At 33.2% G+C, this 24,928-nt stretch overlaps 3 protein-coding genes and 1 long non-coding RNA gene across 8 annotated transcripts; 3 read left to right on the top strand and 1 right to left on the bottom strand.

Moving 5' to 3' along the window:
* The first annotated feature begins 1,444 nt into the window (after positions 1-1,444).
* LOC101222371 (phosphopantetheine adenylyltransferase) lies at positions 1,445-4,756 on the top strand. 2 transcript variants are annotated; one of them, XM_011652748.2, is made up of 8 exons: positions 1,445-1,604; positions 1,741-1,901; positions 2,341-2,478; positions 2,547-2,618; positions 3,045-3,104; positions 3,994-4,088; positions 4,206-4,275; positions 4,363-4,756. In XM_011652748.2, the coding sequence occupies exons 3-8, from the start codon at positions 2,359-2,361 to the stop codon at positions 4,480-4,482; spliced, it is 537 nt and encodes a 178-aa protein (XP_011651050.1). In that variant the 5' UTR covers positions 1,445-1,604; positions 1,741-1,901; positions 2,341-2,358; the 3' UTR covers positions 4,483-4,756. The 2 variants fall into 2 exon arrangements, with proteins under 2 accessions (XP_011651050.1, XP_004134203.1); XM_004134155.3 differs by lacking the exon at positions 1,741-1,901 and having other exon boundaries at positions 1,446-1,604.
* Positions 4,757-6,626: 1,870 nt separating this feature from the next.
* Positions 6,627-15,169, top strand: LOC101222136 (cullin-1). 3 transcript variants are annotated; one of them, XM_031883407.1, is made up of 20 exons: positions 6,627-6,746; positions 7,421-7,603; positions 7,742-7,841; positions 8,235-8,420; positions 8,587-8,634; positions 8,714-8,917; positions 9,005-9,082; positions 9,187-9,276; positions 9,380-9,460; positions 9,581-9,643; positions 10,558-10,593; positions 12,857-12,943; positions 13,105-13,254; positions 13,353-13,408; positions 13,505-13,625; positions 13,708-13,869; positions 13,969-14,112; positions 14,214-14,432; positions 14,522-14,689; positions 14,780-15,169. In XM_031883407.1, exons 2-20 carry the CDS (start codon positions 7,470-7,472, stop codon positions 14,879-14,881), a joined length of 2,229 nt encoding a protein of 742 aa, XP_031739267.1. In that variant the 5' UTR covers positions 6,627-6,746; positions 7,421-7,469; the 3' UTR covers positions 14,882-15,169. The 3 variants fall into 3 exon arrangements, 2 of the variants coding, with proteins under 2 accessions (XP_031739267.1, XP_011651047.1); XM_011652745.2 differs by lacking the exon at positions 6,627-6,746 and adding an exon at positions 6,923-7,080; XR_004215605.1 differs by lacking the exons at positions 6,627-6,746; positions 13,353-13,408; positions 13,505-13,625; ... (3 more) ...; positions 14,522-14,689; positions 14,780-15,169 and adding an exon at positions 6,922-7,080 and having other exon boundaries at positions 10,475-10,593; positions 13,105-13,167.
* A 1,025-nt stretch (positions 15,170-16,194) lies between these two features.
* Positions 16,195-22,084, top strand: LOC105434841. Of its 2 annotated transcripts, XR_004215664.1 has the most exons (6): positions 16,195-16,411; positions 16,566-16,627; positions 16,699-16,864; positions 21,402-21,504; positions 21,612-21,691; positions 21,824-22,084. It is a non-coding gene; the product is annotated as an uncharacterized LOC105434841 (long non-coding RNA). The 2 variants fall into 2 exon arrangements; XR_968938.2 differs by having other exon boundaries at positions 16,197-16,411; positions 21,612-22,084.
* On the bottom strand, positions 18,929-20,548 carry LOC101209505 (protein SRG1). The gene is made up of 4 exons (XM_004134433.3): positions 20,226-20,548; positions 19,901-20,148; positions 19,485-19,812; positions 18,929-19,395 (listed from the first exon to the last, which is right to left on the bottom strand). Exons 1-4 carry the CDS (start codon positions 20,469-20,471, stop codon positions 19,141-19,143), a joined length of 1,077 nt encoding a protein of 358 aa, XP_004134481.1. The 5' UTR covers positions 20,472-20,548; the 3' UTR covers positions 18,929-19,140.
* Positions 22,085-24,928: the final 2,844 nt, after the last annotated feature.

Genomic DNA, 24,928 nt, shown 5'->3' with positions numbered 1-24,928 from the left:
CGTGGGTTACGGTTTAGAAAAAAAAAGTAAAAGTTTCCTTGTTTGAATACGTTAAATATTGATTCCATTTCCTTCGCAATAGACGTTGAATAATAGAATACTAGGGGAAGCATAAGCGGTAAAGAAGAAAAACATCGATGACTGACTGGTACAGTGATATTTCAAGAAAAAAATCATAAAAATTTAAATTTAGTAAGAATTTATATTTCGTATTCGAAATACATTAGGGTACTCAATATAACATATCATTTATGTATTATTAAATATATAAAGTAGTATATATGCAACAAATTATATAAAATATATGTATTATGTAGTAGTATATATGTAAGAATTAAAAAAAATACTGATCGAATACATAATATGTGTATACAGTAGTATATAAATATAGTAAAAAAAAATACAAAACTTGAAAAAAATCTATATATGTATTATTGGATATATGTAACAAATGACAAAACAAAAATAAATTATTCGGTAACATAAATGTAATAAATAAATAAAAATACTTAATGGATATATAATATGTTTAGATATTGGTAAATATACGCAATAGGAAAAAATCACAGAACATGAAAAAAAAAATACGTATATGTATTTTGAATATATGCAATAGTATGTATGTAACAAATCACAAAATATAAATTTACTATTCAATGGTATATCATAGTATATACGAATAACATGACATTTAATAAAAATTATACGTTGAGCATGACAGGAAGATAAAGTAAATAATAAAAAATAAAATAAAATAGAAGAAAAGTGACCAAAATATATGCTACGGAACATAAGAACAACTTTTGTAAGAAAAAAAAAATATGCTACCAAATGGAATAAGAAATAATATACAAAATGAAAAAAAGAAAGAAAAAAAAAGATCAACTATATATTTAGTGACAAATTGAAAGGAAAGAGGAAATAATTTTTTGAAATAGAAATTGAAAAAGAAAAAAACTTTTGGTTCGGGTATGAGCTTGAAAATAATTACTTTGCAGTATAATTAAAAATATTATTACAATATAAAATAGTAATTTATACCATATTTAAATTATTCGTAAAGGTAATAAATATTTCATTAATAAATATAAATATATATTTATTAATAATTAAGAAAATTATGATTTATCTAATAAATTGAGTCTAATATAAACAAAAGATAATTTAAATTTAATTTTAAAATTATATATAATTAATAATGATGATAAAGTTATAATTTTCTAAAAAAAATACCAAAACCTAATCAACCAAATAAATCATAAAATAACAGATTTGTGATTTGTGATTTGTGATTTTTTATAAATCTTTGTTGTTGTAACTATTTGGAAGATTGAAGGTGAAGGTGGCCTGTGAAGCAAAATGTGGGCTTCCAAGATTATAAATTGGGCCGGCCCATATTGTTGAAACGATTATTTTGAAATTGGAGAAGGGTGTAGAGGTCGGCCGAAATTGACGAGAAGAACACATTTACGAAAGTGTGGTCTACTTGTAAAGTAAAGGCGACACTATTGGCAGCTTCTCTAGTTTTACGTTTACCCACGGAACAATCTGATATCTGGGAACCAGACGCCCAACCACCCCGAATCTACTCTTCTTCAATTCGAGTAAGACCCGCCTGCTTACGGCCTTTTCTCAAATCTGAATACCCATACCATTTTTAGCTAACCTTCATTTCCCTGTTCGGAATGTTTTGAAGTCGTTTAGTTTAGGCTCTAATCTTTGAAACTTTTTTATATGTAGCTCCGGACTGATAATTTGCGTTTCACTTGATTGATGATGTCGTTGGACTAGAGTGAAAAAGTGTAGTAACGTCTCCTAATTTGGGTTGAAAGTTGGGGTCATTACAAAAAGAAATTCATAATATATGTGGAGGGGGAAGTGGCAGCAACCATTGAAGAAAGGTGTATTGTTTCTGAATTAGAATTAGATACTCTACAGATAAGAATCCTTTTCACGCTGATTGCGATATGATACTGTTCGTGTCAAAGCCTTTTGTTCAGTTTTGTTCTGTTTTCTTGTTAATATTGGGGTTTATCAGGTTTCTTTAGAATCAAATTTTATCAGGTTTAGGATTTTTCTTTGATTTTAGAGGTAATTACGGCCATAGAGATTCTTTTAGCTAAAGGGTTTTTTTGGGATTTTCATATGATCTTTGTTCCCTAAGCAGTTCCTGCTACTAATTAGCGTTTAGTTTTAATGAATTTTAGGTTTGATGTTACTTGACTTTCCGTTAGTAATGATGATAACATGAGTAGAATAAGAAGATTAGTAGGTTGATATTAGCCAAGTAGTTTAATAAGTTGACACGAACTTAATTAGGTTCCACATGTGTAAATGTAGATTCCCAGGAGTAGAGAAATGGCTATCACGGAGGATTCGACAATCAATTACAAAATCTCTCCTCCAAATTCATATGGAGCTGTGGTTCTTGGTGGTACTTTTGACCGATTACACGACGGTCACCGTCTTTTTCTCAAGGTATCTCTCTTCTTCATTTTGAATGTTTTCTTGTTATTTGTTGAGATATGGTATATGGTGGAATTCAGGCTGCAGCAGAGCTTGCAAGGGATCGGATTTGGATCGGAGTTTGTGATGGTCCTATGCTAAGCAAAAAAAAGGTCTTAACTTCATTTCTGTCAAATTTCTTGCTGCTTTATCTTTTTCAGTCTTCCTTAATCTACATTTGGAAGTGTTGAATGAACTCCCACTCAGTTCTGGATTAGCTGATATTAATTTTAACAAATCTGTTCACTTTGTGTTTTGCAAACTTTTAATGTGTTGTTTGTTAGTTTTACAACATATTATGTGTCTGTTCACGTTATCCGCGCAAAGTTCGTCCAGCAGACTGCTCTGGTTGGTAACATCAAAATTTTCCTCTAATTGGTAAAATAAAAAGAGAGACAATCTGCCACTTATTACAAGTGCTCTAGGTGGTTATTTCTTTGATTTGATTTTTAAAGTTGTTCGACTTATGACCTTGGCAAAATTTTCCTTGTTTCTAGAACCATGGGTTTGAGATGGTCATCTAAATTGCTGTTTTGCAGTTCCCGGAACTTATACAACCCATTGAGGAAAGAATGCAGAATGTCGTAAATTATATCAAGGTACTTAATTTAAGAAGCTATTTCTTTGTCCCTTTGTGTATGCATGCCGGTTTTCTTTCTGTACCTACTAATGGAGAATTGGTAAAGTTGCCTCTTGTACTTCATTTTAGCAAGAAGATCATTCATTACTGTTCTTCTGAATCTTTGGATGATCCTCAAGGAAGTAATGTTTTTTATAAAACTATAAGCTTGCAAGAGTTTGTTTCGACGGTGACTTAGCTGCATGAAACAGTCCTGGATTTCACGGACCATGAAGTCTCCTTGGGGCTGTTTAGCAGGTTGGAATGTAATCAAAAGTATTGGGTGTTTGTGATCCGTAATGGGATGAATTTATAATGTAATGTAATCCGAATGTCATATTTGGAATGAGCGTTTTGGGTCCTATTTGTAATATAAAACTCATTTATTTTTGATAGTTTTCAATTCAACAGTCCTTCTCACTGTTTTCACGTTTTACGATCTTAGTTTCATTCTTTCAATTACTCACATTTTCCAACATTCTTCTAATTCTCATGAGTTTTCATTACATTTAAGCTCTCCCGTTAGAATGTAATCAAAATTACTAGGAATACGAGAGGTGGGGAATTGAGGGTGGAACAAGAATTAGATTGTGAAGCCACAAAACAGTGGTAAAGAGGGTTGGGCTGAAAACTGTGGGTAGGGAATGAGTTTAATATTATTAATCGGGGCGAAAATGCTCAATCCAAACCCAGGTTTGGAATTAAAACCCATTACATACCCATTCCATTCCATCCTCTCAAACATGCCCTTTCTGCCATATGTTCTTGGAAGTGAATTCCCTCTTGGCTGTGCTTCGTATCTTGTGAATAAATATTATTTTCAATGCTAGTTGGATGGCCCAAGTAATGTTGTTTGGCGATTTTTGCAGTCTGTGAAGCCCACGCTGTTGGTAAGAGTTGAACCTATTGTCGATCCATATGGTCCATCCATTGTTGAAGAAGCTTTGGAAGCTATTGTTGTCAGGTTTTTCCTTTGCTGTTTTATTTTCTAATAAATCTTTGATATTCACTGTCGATGTGATGACTGATGATGTTCTTTCATCCAAGCCAATAAAACAGTCTCTGGGTTTTCCTTTTGCAGCAAAGAGACATTACCTGGTGGCATGTCGGTTAACAAGAAGCGATCCGAAAACGGCCTTTCGCAACTGAAGGTCTGAGTCCTTTTTCCGCATCGTCTTTGTTTGCAGTACAAAATATTCCATATTAAATTAGCTTGATTTGGTGATTTCTGTTTGCAGATTGAAGTTGTAGATTTAGTAACTGAGGAGCAGTCTGGGGGTGAAAAACTGAGTTCATCAACACTGAGAAAGCTTGAGGCAGAGAAGGCTGCCTCTGCCTTGCAACAACAGAAAGACTAGAAACACAATCCAAGTATTATTACTCATAAAGCCAACATTACATAATCTTGTTTTCTGAGTATTTATCAAACTTATAAACATTAACGATTAATCTATACCGATGTCAAATCTCTAATTTATAGATATCTCAATATATTGATAGAATACTTTAATCTTAATTACACATATTTGTTGTTCAATACATTTCTTGATTTAGTCAATGGTTGTAAAATACTTAATGCCCTTTTATGTAGTGAATGTAATATAATTAAATGGAATCAATTAATAACTGAAATCAATGCTTCTCCCACCCCATTTCTTGGAAAAGTTATTAGGTTCCTCGTGCTTCTTTCTCTACCTTCTTATATGTCTTGCTATGCTTAGTAGGTCGGTTTGGTTGTTTCTCATCTCCTAATAGTTATGTTTAAACTCATGAATCAAAACCTTTCAGGTAAAAAGACACGTTTCCGGTAAAAGCAACTTCAACACAACTTTCTACCATAATACCGGTTAGCCATTAATGCGAAGGAGGAGATTTGGAGATTTTTTTTTTTTTTGGTGAAATAAAAGGTTAAAATTAATCATTTGTTATTTCTTCACTATTGATTTTTTTTTATCGTTTATTTTTTAAACGATTTTAAAATGGAAATCAAAGTTTTAGAAACTAAATAAAGTTTTGAAAATCTTCCCAATTTGGGTAAGAATTAAAATGTTTATTTAGAAAATGTGAAAATCAGGGTTAGAAGATGATGATGTAACAAGGACAATTTTAAAAAACTAACAAACCAAGAAACAGAAAATAAATGGTTAACAAACAAAAAGTAAGATGTTGGTTCATATGCATTGATAGAAAAAAAAAAGTTAAAATAAGCATATCTCAACTTGAACTGTTAATCTTGAAGTTTGTCTTGAGTTTTCTTTTGAGTGTTTAGTGACCATGGAACATACCTCAACTCGCATACTGTTCGAATAATACCTTAAGGTTGTGTTGAGTTTTACTGTTGATGCTTAGTGACCATAGTTTTAATGTTCTCTACGTTGACAAGCACACAAGGTTCTCACACTTATAATAAATTTTAAATTAAACTAAATGAAAAAAGAAGTCCGGTCAAGTCTCTCATTTGAAAATTACTTATAGTAGGATGGTTAAACGAGCATATTTATAAGTCATCATCTAACACATCTACAGTTACTTGTGATGATAGTGGTATCTAAAACTTGGTTACTTTTCGATTTGTATGTATGTAGTGGCTCGAATGCAATGAATCACTCTCCATCCTCTTATCGAGTACCTTGTGTGGTGGGGCGGGGGACTACTCTCACAATTGCTTGTAAAGTCAATGATTTGATGTTTGACATCAATATTTAATATTTGATTTTAAATGTCTTGATATCAAACCCATCCATTGATGACATGTCAATATTTTAACTATTCAATTGCCATCAAACTTAACTTCATTATTGTTTTACTAAAAGCTTCCAATTTTATTTCAATTCATTTAAGTCAATGTCAATTCAATCAAAAATATAAAAACAGTATATCTCTAACTTACAAATATAACCAATGTATGATTTCAATCAAAATTTCTAAACATATTTAAATAATTATATTATTACAAATAGTTAATTTTTCTTATTACACTCTAGTTCCATTTATTTTGTTAAAAGAAAAAAACAAACTACTCATCCTCTCTCCACAGATAGATATTTATCTTTTCAGAACAAGGCACTACTCGAAACTCGAAGAAATATAAAGAAATAACTTTTTTTTTATAAATTTCCATTTTCTCTCTCATGAAATTCTCTTAAATGTGGGTCATACACTCATAATTACAAACCTAGCCAATTTAACAAGTATGAAACAAATTATATGACTACTAAGAGTAAGTCTTTTACATACATATGACATAGTGTTGGATGATTAATAAGAAGAAATGTGACTACGATTATCAAGCACACTAATGCACATCTACATTATTACATTAATATTTATAATAATTTATTTATTTTACTATTTTAAAAAAAATGTACTTTAGAAATATTTATATAAAATGGTAAAGGTAAAATTTCAAGTAATTACAAGAAATAAAAATACATTCTAAATTATTATAATTATTTAAGGCAATATACTTGACCTACTATGATTTTAAATAAAAAGGGAAATCAATGGTCAAGCGGTTAGTGTTAAAATTCAATTCAACAAACTCACAATTTAGTCTCAAGAACAACTCCTTCCCAGGTCCTGAAGAATTAAGAACTACCTTAAGTGCCACACCACTTCTAAAGTATGTTTTTCATTTACTAATTTCTAAACTTACATGCTAATCTCAACCCAATACAATTTTTAAAAACAATTAAGAACACCCCAATCATTCTTTTACTTGAAATTTTCAGTTAATTATTAACTATGATTATAGAAAGATTTCAATTTTCTTTTAAAACCCTTATTCTCTCTCTCTCTCTCTCTCTTTTTTTTTTTTTTAAAGTAATTATCAGTTTTCGTATGCAAAACCCATTTTTTTCTTTCCAAAATCATTGTTAGCACTTTGCAACTCAATCCCATCAACGCTCATCGGATTTTTTGTTTGCGCGCTTCTGTTTTTCAATCGCTAGCTACAGGTTTTACTTCTCGTTTTTTTTTTTGGTTTGCATTAAACCTTTCTCTCCTTGTTCTTTTGATTGTTCTTTGCAAATTTCTGAATCATGGGAATGTATTTTTTGTTTCGTTGGGATTGTTTTGGAGTGGTGTAATTCAGTTTTTGAATGGGTCGTTTTAGTTATGGATGAGTAGTGGAAGGGGAGTGAGATTGAAATTTGTGATTCATTAATGTTAATGATGAGTTGTTACTTTGAAGCTTGAATTATAGTTTCGAATTGGGTATATGAAACAGTTGTTTGTGGTTTGTGTTTACAGTGTTGTTCGTTATCTGATTGTGAATTTTATGGTCTCAATTTGCAGAACTTTTGATATCAGCATTGAGTAATTTGAGTTTGCTAGTCATACAACAATGAGTGAACAAAACTCTATTGATCTGGAACAAGGATGGGACTTCATGCAAAAGGGAATTACAAAATTGAAGAACATTCTTGAGGGACTGCCAGAGCCACAGTTCAGCTCGGAAGATTACATGATGCTCTACACGTACAAATTCTTCTAAATTGCCTGCTATTAATGGTTTTCCTTTTATATGTATATTTATTTAATTGATACCTTTGAAGGGTGGGGGGGAGTTTTGATGGAGACGATGAATCCAACTTATGATATCTATTATGTCTACAGGACCATCTATAACATGTGTACTCAAAGGTTTCCTAATGACTACTCTCACCAGTTGTACGATAAGTACCGCGAATCATTTGAAGAGTATATAATTTCATCAGTAAGAAATATTAGTTCATATATTGGTTTTTCTGACTTTTGTTTTTCTTCTGATATAAATGGTTAAGTGTCTTTAATTCTCTTCTTGTCGGTTTCATGCTAGTGTTGTGAATGGTCCAAATTCACCATTAAATTTGGTATGCTTGAAGCTGAAGTGCGTTTATTGTCTTAAACATTTTTCACTTGGCGATGTATTTTTAGTCCTAGCTTCACAATATTTGTACTTGTGTTGTATGGTCACACATTTATGACATTGGGTTGATAGTCCTAGGTTCATGGATTATTTCCGTCTCATGAGCTATCCTTCATGTGAAAAAATTTCATGGTCAGGTTCTAGTTTTTCTGGGGTGCAGGTTATCTGTTTCACTTGCTCACAATTGAACTTTCTTTTCAGGTATTGCCATCTTTGAGGGATAAGCATGACGAGTTCTTGTTGAGAGAGCTTGTGGAAAGATGGGCAAACCACAAAGTGATGGTTAGGTGGCTTTCTCGTTTCTTCTATTATCTTGATCGCTACTTTATTGCTCGAAGGTCACTTCCATCTCTTCATACTGTTGGGCTGACCTGTTTTCGTGATCTGGTATGGAACTAGTTACGACCAAACATTGTGCTGGGTTTTTCTTAGCATTTTATATTCTTGGCCCTTCGCTTGGCTAAAATCTGTTCTTTATACTTGTGAAACTTGCTAATTAATAAATTTGCCAGTCATTGCAATAGAATATGTATTGACATTTGTGTTGGTTTAGGTTTACAGGGAGTTGAATGCAAAAGTTAGAGATGCTGTTATATCACTGGTATATTAACTTGATGCCCTTTTATTTTCTGCACTATCTTTTAAGCTTTGCAATTCGTAACTAAATTTTCTCCTATCAGATCGATAAAGAGCGTGAAGGAGAGCAAATTGACCGAGCTCTGTTAAAGAATGCCTTAGATATATTTGTGGAGATTGGGATGGGGGAAATGGATTGCTATGAAAATGACTTTGAAGTAGCCATGCTCAAAGACACTGCTGCTTATTACTCTCGAAAGGCTTCAAACTGGATTCTCGAAGACTCTTGTCCTGATTATATGTTGAAAGTACTTCCCTTTATTCTGCTCTTAGTGTTGTAGATGACTGCGATTTATTTTTCTGGTAGCCTAAATTCATTTTATTGAACATTCTAGGCTGAGGATTGTCTAAGGCGTGAGAAAGACAGAGTTTCACATTATTTGCACTCAAGCAGTGAATCTAAACTTCTTGAGGTTTGTTATGTCTTCTTAGTGCTTTTGTACTATTCTTTTTCATTCTTCTTTGATCTCGATCATCCTCAGGTATATAGTTGATACGTTCCTCTTTCTCTTTCTAGAAAGCTCAACATGAACTGTTATCTGCGTATTGTACCCAACTGCTTGAAAAGGAGCATTCTGGATGTCATGCATTGCTTAGAGATGACAAGGTACTTGCAAAATTTAATATATTTGATTTCCAAGAATATGGTTGACAATTTCTGAAAAGTGAACTTATATCTTCTTCTTTGGTGTTTATCGGATATCTTCTAGGTGGATGACTTATCAAGAATGTTCAGACTGTTCTCTAAAATTCCTAGGGGCCTAGAGCCAGTTTCGAATACATTTAAGCAGGTTAATGATTTAACCACTTCCACTTTGCCTTGTTTTCCAATTGAGACGATTAGAATTCTTTGCTCTTATTTTATCTACCTTTCTTAGCTCTAATGTGATCTTTAAATTTCCATCATTCAGCATGTTACTGCTCAGGGGACTGCCTTGGTCAAACAGGCAGAAGATGCAGCAAGCAACAAAAAGGTTTGTCATCATCCATTGTATGTTGTTTATTCATGCATTACCATTAGATAAATTAAAGAGTTGCCTTTTTGATTAATCATTGACCAATGGACTCTTGACAGTTAATCAATAATAATTAAGGTGGGTAGGTTTGTAATAGTTACATCTAGGTGCAGTCACTGCTGAAGTTTTTAGTAAAGCATATATATATTATCTCCCAAGAAAATTTCTTTTCAAGCAGAAAGGTTTCTGCTTTCCGCTTTTCAGAAAGTTAGAGATGTGATTGATAGTTTCTCTTCCTATTTTAAATTGGATGGATTATTTTCCTTTATTCTTCAAGTTCTCTCTTTCTATTTTGCATTCTGATATAAATTGATAGTTTGGGTGTCTTGGTGTTACATTCACAAATTATTTTCTTCTTTTGGAGATTTTCCAATGTGTTATAGGCATAGCTAATATCATTTGGAAGTTTCTAGTTTTAGATAGATATATTGACATGTCTTGCTCTCGGTCTTGCACCTGGGCTAAGAAGTAATAAAATGAAAGCTGTATAATTTAATAACACTAAGTGGCCTAATACTTGATAAGAAAATGGGTTTCCTTATTAATAGCTTTATGAATTGCAGAGCTCGGTTTCAAATATTCATGCATTCAAATTAAACTCGGTGCCATGTATAAGTGAATTGTGTGTTGTAACAGTTCTTGTCGTTCTCATAATTAGGGACCGTGTGTGCTTTGGACAGGTTTAATATACTCTAGTCTGCAGCGTTGATTTTATGATTAAGCTGTACTTTTCATGAACATTTAGTTGAGTTCTATCTCAATGAAAATTGGTTTTTTGATTAAAAAAAGGTGGACATTTACCTGAGCTACAAACGTCAATCTTGTGAAGTTATTTTGGCTAGAACTGAGGGCAGCTTTTTCCTTCTTTGTAGGCTGAGAAAAAGGATGCCGTTGACTTGCAGGAACAGGTAATCTTCTTATGCACTCTCTCTATCTCTCTCTCTCTCTTTATATAAATATATATATGTTAGCATTTATGGGCCTGGTGTGTCAAGCCCAGGGTTTTTATGTAAATTATTTTACTGTAGAGTCTTCTGAGAAATTCGAGGTCACCTCCATTTTTCGAGACTTTGATCACATCGTAGAAACACAATTCAATGCCAAGATTGCAATTCTACGAAGTGATAGCGGTCGTGAGTTTCAAAATCATACCCTTAACGAGTTTCTGCCCTCCAAAGGGATTGTCCACCAAAGTTCTTGTGCATACATCCCCCAACAAAATGTGGTTTTCGAACGAAAAAACCGTCACCTTATGGAAGTAGCCCACTATCTTTTGTTGTCTACTTCCCTTCCCTCCTATATGTGGGGATGTTGTTCTTACTGCACTTACCCTTCTACTTGTCTCATTCCTGAGGTTCCCCATTGTGTGTTTGGGTGCACGGCCTACGTTCATCGTCATGGCCCTAACCAGGTCAAGTTCACCCATCGGGCTTTGGTCTGTGTGTTTGTTGGGTATTCTCTTCATCAACGGGGATATAAATGTTTCCATCCTTCTTCTCGTAAGTACTTTATCTCCATGGATGTCAGTTGTCACTTTTCTTGAGGATCTTCCTTTCTTTTCTGTTAGATTGCTTCAGGGGGAGAGTGTAAGTGAAGAGCCTAACTGTGTGTTTCCTTTAGAGTCTACTACTCCTACTCTCATAACCTTACTTGACCTTGTTCCTCGTGACACAAACCTACCAACCAACCAAGTTCCCTGGATAACCGATTATAGGAGGAATATCAGAAAGGAAGTTGGATCCCCTACTGCTCAACCAACTTCGGTCTAAGAATTTGAACCATCACGAGATCAATATATGACTGAATCTATTAACTCATATGTTAATAATAAAATGGGTGAGAATTACAGGTTCGATATAGGGGTGAAAAGGGGGCCGTTTTGATGAGATTGAGGTCATGGTAGAAACTGAAGGTGTTGAGGCTAAACAAGATCATTCTGGTAATCTTGATGAGTATGTTTTGCCTATTGACATTTATATTGCACTGAGGAAAGGTACCAGGACAATAACCTATCACCCCAGTTCAAAACCTTTACATCCAATCTTGACTCCACCACTATGCATAAGAATATTCACATTGTCTTAGAGTGTTTTGTGTGGAAAGCTGCTCTCATGGAAGAGATGAGAGCCCTTGAGAAGAGCAAGACTTGGGAGCTCTGTGCTCTTCCTAAGGAGCATAAAACTGCAGGATGTAAGTGGGTGTTTACTTTCAAGTACAAAGTAGATGGAACTCTAGAAAGGCACGTGGTAGGGTTAGTTGGAATAGGATTTAAGAAAACGTATGGGGTCGACTATTCTGTGACGTTTTCTCCTGTTGCAAAGTTAAATACCGTTAGGTTCATTCTATTTGTTGCACTAAACAAAGATTGGCTTCTGTCAGCTTGATGTTAAGAACGCATTCTTAAATGAAGATTTGGAAGAAGTCTATATGAGTCCCCCTCCTGGCTTTGAAAGCCAGTTTGACCATCATGTGTGCAAGCTTAAGAAATACTTGTATGGATTGAAACAGTCGCCGAGAGCATGGTTTGACAGGTTTACCACCTTTTTTAAGTCCCAAGGGTATAAACAGGAACACTTTTATCACACTTTGCTTACAAAGGTCTCTAAGTCTGGGAAGATTGTTGTGTTGATCGTCTATGTTGATGATATTGTGCTCTCTAGAGATAACACCTTTGAAATAGTCCAGTAATCTAGGCCAACATGACAAAACTAAATATGTGGACACTTTATTAAAAAAGACTAGACAATGGTAGCATATGCAACCCTTAACAAGTTGCTGATATTCTCACCCAAGAACTTCTCAAACTAAGTTTTGATTTCTATATTAGCAAGTTGGGTCTTATTGATATGTACGCTCCAACTTGAGGGGGAGTGTTAGAGTTTATGGGTTTGGTGTGTGTTGAAAGCCCAAGGTTATTTATGTAAATTGCTTTTCCCTAGTTGTTCTTTCTTTTTTTGTTAAGGCTCTTGTTGCATATTAATTCTCTCCCTTGCTTCTTTGTGTTTCATAAGTAAATAATAAGAAAAGTCTCCACCATGGGCATCCCTACACTAGGGTTTTCACGTATATATGTGTATTTTTCTTTTTGTTTCTTTCAATAATATATATATATCGATAGATATTTGTAAGTATGTATCACATAACGACCTAAAACTATGATTCTTATTTTAGGTGTTCATAAGAAAAGTGATGGTGCTACATGATAAATATATGGCATACGTGGACAACTGTTTCCAAAATCATACACTTTTCCACAAGGTGCGTTCCTTTTTACTAGTCTATTACCATTTGCAAAGTATGAGTACCACATAAACTGGTCTTAAAAACCAGGATGAGGTTTCTAGAAAAAGATATTATGGTATAGAAGTAGAACTATTAGGATTTAAATTATTAATCAAAATATATGTGTATCTATTTAGGCTCTCAAGGAGGCTTTTGAGGTCTTTTGCAACAAGAGTGTTGCTGGAAGTTCAAGTGCAGAGTTACTCTCAACATTTTGTGATAACATTCTTAAGAAAGGTGGAAGTGAGAAACTGAGTGATGAAGCAATTGAGGAGACTCTTGAAAAGGTTCATTCTCTTTTCCTATATTTTGTTCCATCCGCCTTGCCCCTTGTGATTTCTGGAGAATGTTATCATTACAAATTTAAACCCTTCTCTCTTGGCAGGTAGTGAAGCTGCTTGCTTACATCAGTGATAAAGATCTTTTTGCCGAATTTTATCGGTAACTCTCTAGATTCTCCAATTAATTTGTTTATAAGGTTAAACCGTAAATTATGAAAAATGAAATGATGATGATAAATTCCATAACCTTTTGCAGGAAAAAGCTCGCAAGGCGACTTCTTTTTGACAAGAGTGCCAATGACGACCATGAGAGAAGTATTCTGACTAAACTGAAACAGCAATGTGGTGGTCAGTTCACCTCAAAGATGGAGGGCATGGTAAGCGAAATGTTTGTTTGTAATTTGAAGTGCTTGATGTTATGAAAACATTTACAAGTGTGATTGTTTTGGATTCCCTTAGGTAAAAGATTTGGCTATGGCAAGGGAGAACCAATCTAACTTTGAGGAGTATCTTTGCAATAATCCACAAGCACATCCTGGCATCGACTTGACAGTTACTGTTCTAACTACTGGGTATTGGCCTAGTTATAAGTCCTTTGATCTCAACCTCCCAGCCGAGATGGTAGGCACAGATTAATCTCATTTCGAGTTTAACCATGTACAGCCTAAACAACTTGATGGAAACTTGTATCTTTTAACTTTTCTTTTCTCTCAACTTCAGGTTAACTGCGTTGAGTCTTTCAAAGGATTTTATCACATTAAAGAAAATCACAAGAAGCTAACATGGATTTATTCTCTGGGTACCTGTAACATCAACGGAAAGTTCGAATCAAAAACTATCGAACTAATTGTGACTACTTATCAGGTTTTAATATCGCCCCCTCTTGTTTTGGAGAAGTGGAAGTTTGTTCTACTGCCAAGTCCTTAATGGTGATTTATATGGTACTCTCTTTTGTTTGTTTTTAGGCTTCTGTCCTGCTGCTGTTTAATATCTTTGAACAACTTTGTTACTCTGAAATTAAGACACAATTAAATTTGGGCGATGAAGATATAGTGAGACTACTCCATTCCCTGTCGTGCGCCAAATATAAGATTCTTAACAAGGAGCCAAATACTAAAACTATCTCGCCAACGGATCACTTCACATTCAACTTGAAGTTTACAGACAAAATGAGGAGGATCAAGGTTCTAATGCTTCACAATTTTTTCATGCACTCTGATGCTAACTATAATTCTTCTTGTTAATGGCAGTGTTTTGATATTCCTTTGTGCAGATCCCTCTTCCACCTGTGGATGATAAGAAGAAGGTAATTAAAGATGTTGACAAAGACAGACGTTATGCTATCGATGCATCAATTGTCCGTATTATGAAGAGTCGGAAAGTTTTGAGTCACCAACAGTTGGTGCTAGAGTGCGTTGAGCAACTCAGTCGCATGTTCAAGGTTTCTCTCAAACACTTTCATGTCAGTACTTTTTTTCTTAATCTGCTTTTTAACTTTGAGATTCTAAAAAGAAATATTGTGAATTTGCAGCCTGACTTTAAGATAATAAAAAAACGTATCGAAGATCTAATCGCCCGAGACTATCTGGAAAGAGACACTGACAACCCAACCTTGTTTAGGTATCTAGCATGATCTGACCTTCATCAAAATATAAAAACTTAACGATTTTTACAACTAGAAAATAGGTTGAAAGGAATCCTACAATGGCAATGGAGATAGAGATGGTGGTACAGATCCGCTTGCTACATCTACATTAAGTTGAGATATATGATTAGACAATGATGGAAAATCTGAATCCCCAATGTTGAAACTGGCTGTTAATTGGTAAGTAGAGAGAATAATTTCCAATGCCAATTGATCAATGAATAATTTGTTCATCAGCTGATATGTCCCAATCTATGTATATTGTCTTTAGATGAACACTTGTTTTTTTTTTTTTGCTTTTTTTCATTTATTATTAATGTTAATACCATTATTCTTTTTCCAAGTCTAATTTCCCTTTCAGTTATGTTATGGTTTCAATTTGGTTAAGACACTCAATTAGGTTTGAATTTAGTTATAAATTTAAGGGGGGAAATCAATGTTTACTCATAAACTTGCTAGATGTATCAATTTAACCATGAATTAAATGTTCAAAATAAATTAACATAAGAGCTAATAATTTTTTGGTTGAAGTAATGAATTTTGAGAACTATATATGTTAAAATAGTTAGTTGATAAATTAGCATAAATTAAAATTAAATCAATAGTTCAAGTTCCATTCGATAAAATCGAAATGCAACTTCATCGTCAAAATAAGCACAACTCAATCTCGAGATAAGAGATTTGATTCACCTACCTCATTTCACTCCATTGGTCCATCAACTTTATTTTATTCCTTAGCTCAATGAGTTTTCTGCTCCTTTGGATGGTTGCATGAAAATTTGTCAGAATTAACAAGATTTAACTATAAAAAAACAAAAACGAGCCATTTTTCGATATTGAGATTTAGTTAAAAAAAAATTATCTTCTTTTATTGTTTTGCTTATTCTCACTATGGATATTTAGTAACTTCTTTATGTAACTCTTACGTTAAATCTTGTCTTTTTCAAATTGATACAACCTTTTAAATTTTGAGAAAAATCAAAATTTATAAAAGATCGGATAAGTTTTAAAGTATATAGAATCTCGTTGTTAAACTTATCCGAAAATTCTCCGAAAAAGCTTAACGAAATCAAATTATAGTAAATACAACCTAGATTTCACCCAAAAACACCCAAAAATATAGAATGTTATTTTGGTGGGATTTTTTTGTGGTGATTTGGATGCCATTTGCAATTTAGGATTTGGAATCTAAAGGACTTTTAAATTAAAACACAAATTTTAAAGAATTGTGTAAATTTTATATGAGATTTGAGAGAGATAAGTAGGATTTTGAGAAGGATTTGAGAAATTAGTTAAGTTTTGTTTTATGATTCGGAATGATCACAATTTTTTTTTGAAAATTTTATAGAATGGGAAAGATTTCAACAGCAAAACCAAACCAATCAATAGCATTGAAAAAAAGTTTAATTTTCAATAAGTTTCGGTGGTGGCGCAATTAGATCAACTATTGTAACGAACAATTTCCCCGGTTTTGTTCCGTTGATTGCATCGATTTTCAGAATTCTTTTGGCGCCAAAGGTGCGATCTCTCTCTCTCTCACTCACTATGGAAAATAGTAATCGATAATCATGAACAATGGGACAATCGTCGAAATACATACAATTTAAAGTAAAATTTACAATGCTTGGATGAATTTCCCTATTTCATATTGAAATTTCTTCGAATTCTTCAGGCAATGATGGAACATTTGGCCTAAACGATGCCGCATTAACTCCTGATAATACAGTCTGTGAGGTGAGGTTTGTTCGGTTGTTAATTTTCGCACATGAAACTCTTTTCTTATTTTGTGAAGTATGAATGAACAGTAATGGTCGGGCTTCGATATGAAAGAAAAGGGGAATGTTAATGTACATAGCATATAGGGAGCTTACGAAATGTAAGGAATTTCAATTCTACGGAGTAGTGGAAGAAAGAAATGATGAAGTTAGTGAAGCAAAATTGACGGTCCTCTTCAGATTCCCAAATCACAAGGTATCCAATATCAATTAGACAAATAATATCTCGCATCTCGCATCTTGCATCTTGCATCTTGCATCTTTTTAATTTTTCTTGTGAAATTTATATTATAAAATCAATCAATCATTGAAATAATCATGTTTGACTAATGCAACTTATTAAAAGTTTCCTGAGGGTGGGATTTTGGGGCCCTTGTGCTGAGATCATGTTTCCTTTATAGAGTTCCTATTTGACGCTTCCACTATTACCGGTGGAAATTAGAGATATTAAAAAAGAAAAGGACTTCCTTCGTGTGAGCATTGGATCGTTTCTTAGTGGGTTCTGGTCCTTTTTCACGCACAATAATTACGGCCACATTCCGATGATTCTATGGTTCCCTTTCATGATCTGTCTTCCTCCGTTTGGAGGTTTTATATCATTTTCTAACTGTAAAACTTTTTATTCCTGTATCATGAAAGAGGAATATACCACCTGGAAATATTATGTTCTAATTACCTGGTACAAGCGATTATCAACTTTTAAGTCAATAGTTAACTCAATATATATATATACACACACATATATGATAAAACGTTTATAAATATCGAATCTATGATTGACCATTGATTTAGAATTTGGAGTAATTAACAAGTGTTTGCTTCCATGATTATTTTAGCAATCAGCTGATGCCTGTGATGAATTTAGCAATCTTTTAGTTGAGATTGCTAATGAATTTAGATGGTAAATGGGTATAGGATAAAGAATTCTTCTACTGCAATCATTTCTTAATTGCTTTTATCGAGTGACTATGACTGCTTGCATTCGTTTGGTGGCGCTACCAATGTGAACATGACAGCATGCACTCTGTTCACCACCTGGACCTTTCCACCATTATTGTTACTCGGGGAAGCCTTTCATAATATGTTAAGTTACAAGCCTACAAGAGAAATCTTCTCGTTTATTAAAAGTTAGATTTTGTAAATTTTTAAAATTTCTTACCAATAAAGATAATTAGTCCTACTTATTTTGCTGGTTAGCAACAATTATATTTTAGAATTAATTTAAAGTCATCTTTCTTGATTGTATTATTTGATAATCAATCTTCGAAACACTAATCGTTTTCTTCTGTCTAGTTATTCCTAATCCATTTGCATAGCTATCAAAAGTAAAGTTTTAAAGTTGAAAAATGGAGATAAATAATCCCTATCTTTCAATTTCTTCACCTATTGTTCGGCTTCCAAATTCTATTTTCTGTCCATCTGTTGTGTACCGACCAAAAAAAAGAGCGGCGGTGTATTTACTTCCAACGAGATTAATCTCGAAGCATAGGACTTTTCTACGTCAGTAAGGGTTTTTTCTTTCCTCCCTTGAGTGAGATTTAGAATCACGGATTAAAAAGTTTGTTGATTCTGTATCCTTGTCCAACAAAGTCCTCAGGATATTAAACTCACAAATTCCTAATGGGCTATATTCTTCCATTTCTACCAAGACATTGCATCAGATGTGTTGGTCTTTGCAACTCGGAACCTTTTCTAACTAATGGAGCCACTACTTGCATTGGCACTCTGATTTTAACTAGTGGTGGATGAAAAACTGTTTTACTAATTTGCCAAGTTTCATGGTGGGTCAGTATGGAGCCATTATTACACGGGATATTTGATTTGTTTATTCAAGCCATTATTATATTCGGTATCATCATGCTTTGCTTTGTGGACTACTTGTTCTTAGCACTCAGAACTAAATAAAACATTAGGAACAAAAAGAAAACTATTGATATGGTTTGTGCATCTGTCGAAGCGCTTGATGTGAATATATTCATATTTTATGAGCTCTTTTTTGGTCACCACCCGGACGTTCTCTTGCTAAAATAATAGTCATGGAGGTCTCGTCCATTAACTCCTTTTGTGGTTTTAAACAATCTAGTGGGGATATTATGTTGTTGGTTCCCACATGTATCTTCTCGTATGTAGTTAAAAAGGGACATCTACGTTGTGTCACTCTTGTTTTCTTCCAAGTACAGCTGCTATTTGATTGAAATCCCCAAAGACAAACATGACTTGACAAGAGAAGCGTCAAATCTTAGAGGCCCCAGAAACCAAATTGTCAAAAATTACGAAGCTTAACTAGGTAAGAGTTAACTGTGATAGACAATCCATTTAAATTGAGAAATAATTAAAGACATGATGTACATTATGCATGTTGACCGATATTTTTTTCCCCTTATTGCCAACGTCACAGTATCGCTGTGCTAAATTCTATAAAGTGCCTGGCATTGGTATCCCTTGGTGGGAAAGTTTGTGAATGCTTTAGCATCAGTTTTTTATTGGAATCTTAGCAAACTCCAGGGTTCTCTTTCCCTGTAACTTGTTCGCTACATAGTGCTTGCTGTATTCTCCATGATTGTATCTTCTATACTTGCATGGATTGTTTTTGTCCACGAATTCTGGCATTGGACCAAGCTCTATGTCATAGCTAGGAGCATAAAATGTGACGAGGGAAAGTCGGTCAGTGTGTTTGTGAGTCACAGCTCTGTGCTCGACGGATTTGTACCTGCCATTTGTAACAACCTGCATACATGTAACAATGAGAAAGGAGGTTAAGTCTCCATTATGAGATAGATAACCATTTCTAGTATTAGACAAAGTTTCATTTTTACCTCCATTGTATCGCCAATGTTGATCACAAGTGCATTTGGGATCGGTTGAACAGGAACCCACTTGTCATCTTTAAGGATTTGGAGCCCAACTGAGCATCCCTTTCCTTGCTGCAAAACAGTTAAAGCACTTCCATCGGAGTGTGGACTCAACCCCAAAACAAGATCAGGTCTTGAACACGGTGGATAGTAATTCATCCTTACTGCCTGCACGGCCGCCCCAAACGCTTCTTCAAATAGGTCCTCTTTTAGACCAAGGCTTAAAGCTATGTACTTCAATAGATTCTTGCAAAGCTTTCTTACTTCTTTTGAGTAAATCTCCACAGTATTGCTGCAAAAGAAAAGGAGCATAATTGTAAGCTACTGGATGGATAATGCAATGGTGACAGTATTGGAAAAAGAAAAACATGAACAACAACCTGAAGTTAGCTGGCTTGTTTGGCCATAATAGAGGGTTCCTTAAATATTCGGGTGTAATTCCTAGAGCGAACATGTTACACCAATCCAGTTTTTGGTGCTCTGAGAACACAAATGCTTGCCCATATCCTTGAACTGTCCCTGGTGCCATTGCGTACTTTTGTTTCTCTTCCAAAGGTAGCCTGAAGAATTCCATTGCCTGCCCCTCTATATTTTCTAGTAGGTTCAGAGCGATTCCGTGATTGATTACCTAATAGAAAACCAAGGCATTAGTCTTCACGGCCTACCTTAAGCTGCTGAAAAGGAAATAAACAATCAGTTTTTTACCTGAAAAAATCCCCATTCCTCGCAGGCAGTGGCTAGCTGCAGAAGTTCATCTCTGTTTCCCTTTAGAAGCTTGGATAAATCAATAGTGGGAATGTCAGAGGATGAGATTAAAGGTGTTGCTGGTGCTGGTCTCTCTTGTATGTCCCTGATAAATCTCTCGGGAATAATGTTAGGCTCAAACTTTCTGAGTTCTTGCACATCTTGAATGTGCCCTTGCTTGATTGGAGAAATAGGTCCTGGAGCCATAGAGAGTGGAGAGTTAGAAACAGGGTTCTTAAGAAAGAAATGAGCTTAGATGAAGGTTGAAACTCTTGGAATGCAAGTATCTCTACCCTGAGATGACCCTGTATTTATAGTGCTGCCCAAGCATGCATTCAGAGCTACTTGAAGCACTATTTCTTTTTATTATTATTATTATTTCTGAAATATATTACAGTTCGTGGGGACATTGAATTTGGGGCATTATTTGACACGTGAGTTTCACTTGTATATATCTTTTTCGTGAAAGTTACTCAAGCCTTAATTTTGATGCATTGTTTTATTTTTCTTTGTCAATGTTTTGAGGTTCGTTATTTGAGACTTGTATTAGGTTATATCTTTTTTCCTGTGAGTTATTTAAGCCTTGGCATATTTGATTTTATTTTAAGCCTATAACTTTACCGATCGAAACTGATCAAATTGACCTCAATCCAGTCTGAGGCGTGGATTTTATATTTCCTACCTCTTTTGATATTTCCCCCCTCTTATGTTCATTCCATCTCTTCCAAGCATGCAAATTGAGATCTTACACGTACGTTTACTGAGGGATTTTTGCAAATGCCACCAAGTTATTTGCGTTAATTTTCAGTTAGTTACCTATAGACCAAAAATAAAAGTAAACTAAAAAACTAGAAGATAAAAATGTAATTTTCTTGACTGAAGCGTAAAAAATGTATTTGTTTCTAAAAAATAACTTTGGCCAACTGAAAAGTATATTCAAGACTTGGTGTATTTTTTCAAGTTAATAAATAATAATTGGAGACATCATTTTATTTGATGAATGTGACACAGTTTACTGGAGTAACTTTCTGCCTGTAACATGATTATACGAGTAGGTAATAAATCATCAAGTGGTTTAGCTTTTGCATGCCATGAAACTAAAACCCAGATTCTCTTACCATTTTCTACGGCTGAAAGGGGAACGCGAAATGGAATATATTGTAAAGCTCCCTTTCGAATTGTACAAGAATCAGGATGTGACTGAGGAAATACCATTCACTTTTCTATGATGAATTATGTGGTGAGTTACTGACTGAATATTGAGCGATGAATTATGCGTTGAGTTACTAACTGAATTTTGAAGTAGATTATATCATACGGTTTAAAGTCTTTTTGTTCTAATTCCAGGCCTCAGCAGTGGTCAGATTGGGTATATTCAAAGTTCATCCATGTGAGAATATTATATACCTAGTTGATGAAAGAACGAGGTATGAATTAAGCCAACAAAAGACAAGTGCTTTCCTAACTTTTTTTCTTCCATCTTTGCTGAAATGAAATCTAGCTTTACTCTTTGAATTTTTTTTCCCTTTTTGTTGGTGGCGGTGGAAAATGGGATATAGCATGAAGCAATGGAATTTGATAAAGGGGAAATATACCGAATGGTCTTTACACTTTTAGGTGATTCTCAAAAACCTCTTTAGGGCCTTTTTGTTTAAATTTTACCAACAAAAAGTTGATGCATCAGTAAATTATTGTTTTACTAGAGTAGTTAGAACAGATAAATATGTGTCACTTTGAAGCTACACGTAAGAAAAAAGTCTATTTCTTCTCATGACATGTTTACATGTCTTAACTATATCAATAAAATTAACATTTAATGACCTGCTTGGTTGGGGGTTTTGAGGGAGAATGGATTAAAATTGGTGTTTGTTAGAAGGTTTTGGCTCTTTCCGAAAATGCCATTTTTCCAGGTATTTATTATGAAATTCTTTAATATGCTACCTAAAACATATTATTTGTTTATGGACAATTTTTAATATGTTATCTAAAACATATTATTTATTTCTGGAAAATTTTTCATATGTTACCTAAAACATATTATTATTTATAGAAAATTTACCTAAAACATATGATTTATTTATGGAAATTTTTTCATATGTTACCTAAAATTACCTAAAACAAAAGAAGTGATTTGTTTAGCCATGCAAACGGAAGAGTTCGTTAAAATCCCATATTTGGAACCATTATTTTATGAAAACTTTCACCTTTATAACAAAATACCATAATATTTACGACCGTATAATAAAATAAAAAAGACAATCAAGTGAGTTATTTTTTAAAAATATTTTAGCTTTGTCATTCTTTTGTATTTTTCTCTTTCTTTTTTTAGAATTTGTTTTAAAAAATTTTAAACGGTTATTTGGTTCAAAATCTTATATCAAATATGAAACTTTTTTTTCAAACTGTTATTTGGTTTTTCAAGACCGTGTATCAAATATAAACGTATAAAATCTAAATGATTATGTACAAAAAAATATTTTTAAAAAAATCGTTTAGATTTGAGTACGCAAATCTAAACGATCGTATGCCCAAATACAAACGATAGTGTGTGTATCAAAGAATTTTTGAAAGAAAATCGTTTACATTTGGATACGATCAAATCTAATGACTGAATATAAACTTAAACGATCGTATAGTCAAATATATTACATGTGTCAATAAGGACATTTTTGGTATTTTTTATTGTGAGTGAGTTTTTTCCATGTTTAAATATTTTTTAGTAAAAAATCTCATTTTTTAAATACTTTTTCTACCTTTTTTCAATTTTGTGTTTTCTTATTGTTGGCATATTTTTTTATTAAGAATTATAAAAAATAGAGAAATTGACAAAATATTTAGACCCCATATAAAAATCGAGTGTAATGAATTTGGTATGGTCTTTTAAGGACATTTTTAAAAATAGCAAAACAAATTGAAATATTTAGATGCAATGTCGCTGATAGAAGTATATCAATGTTTGTTATTGATAGAAACAAAAAATTTTACTATATTTTTGTTAAATTTACTATTTTTGACATTTTTTATTGGGTAAATAGTACTTTTTTTTATAAAAAAAAACCTTTTTGTTATTTCATTTATTTTTTTATATAATATATTGATTATTGAAAATATATTTTTATATTATTTAATTAAAATTAAGACTACTGACAAACTTAATTAATTATAAAAATATTTATGTATTAAATTATAATTAATATAACTTCATTAAATATTTTTAAAATTATATTAATTGTTTAAACTTAAGTATAAATTACTCAATTTTCAAATGTTTATAACTAAAATTATTGTCAATTCTTAATTAATTAAATAATTTTTATTATTGGATGATATTTAAAGTTTGATTAATTAATCTACTGCAATTATAATATTAAATTAAATATCTCTAATTTATTTTCATAAATTCTAATAACATTTTCCATGAGCAACCAAACACACTTACGTTTGATAACCAAAAATTTTAAAAGTTTTTTTCTTCAATGAATATATATTATAAAGAGCGTAAAGTTGGAGGTGGATTCTAACTTTGTAAACATGCGTTGGTTGAAGGTAAAATTGAAAATGATAGATGATTAAATGATGAGGTATTTGATATATTTATGAGAAACCTACTTTGGTCCACATTGACAAATTGTCTCAAGTGGCATTTCTCATTTCTCAATTCTCAATGAGAAGAAGAAGCAGTTAGTAGGGACTAGGGGCCATATTAGATTCTGGTTTCCTATTTGATATTTGGTGTCCTCAGATCTTGTGTGTGCTACCCCCATCCATCTTAGTGTTGTCATTAATCATCTTTTGCTTTTGCTTTTGCCTTCCACCTCTTTCCACTTCTCCCAACTCCCAGCAAAACTTTTAATTTTTAGCTGTCAATCAAACTTTCACTTCTTTCATTCTTTTAACTCTTCAATGAAAATATCTATGGAGGGTAAAGGCATTCATGGATATGATATTATATTACTGAAACTATCTAAACATCCTTTGGGTTTATGTACTTCAGATAAGTTTATGTTTTCGTTGGATAGGAATTATTATCATTACTTCTAAAAGTAAGATAAAAATTTATAAGCTAAATTTGAACTATGTACATTAGCTTCAAGTTGAATTAATATTGTCTACTTTAGGGATAAGCCTTTTTCGTAGTAAGCTTTACTTACTAGTACATCCAAAAGATCTTCATATAAGATGTCCTAATTATGTATATTACCAAGCTAAAATGAAACCACTTTGTTGGCATTTTCCACTATATATTTTATTATAATACATTTAAGTTCAAATTGGTTGTAGGGTTGGTGTGCATTTACAGAAATGTGGGTATAGTTTGGTGCTCCCTTAGAGGGGTCCAACCTATTTATCAAAGGCATCCTGATAGAAATTTGGTGTATTCTGGTGCTCCACAGGGGGTGGGGGGTCCTCTCCATCCAAAGGCAGCCTTTCCTTACAGGTACTGTGTACATGACTTTCTTCCAAACCCTAAACCCTTCAACTCTCTGTGGTTTCCTTTGAATTACTTTTTCAGTGTCTTGTATGTTATGAAATAATTGTAGAACATAGCAACAGAACATGTCCCCTCTTCCACTCACTGCTGCTTGAAATCCACTATTTGTTCTGATAGAAAAACTCCCTGAGATTCTCTCTTCTTTTTTGCATTTAAAAGGAAGCTGACATAT

Source organism: Cucumis sativus, chromosome 3, assembly GCF_000004075.3.
Source record: "Cucumis sativus cultivar 9930 chromosome 3, Cucumber_9930_V3, whole genome shotgun sequence".
NCBI lineage: Eukaryota > Viridiplantae > Streptophyta > Magnoliopsida > Cucurbitales > Cucurbitaceae > Cucumis > Cucumis sativus.
This window is presented reverse-complemented; position numbering and strand designations above follow the sequence as displayed.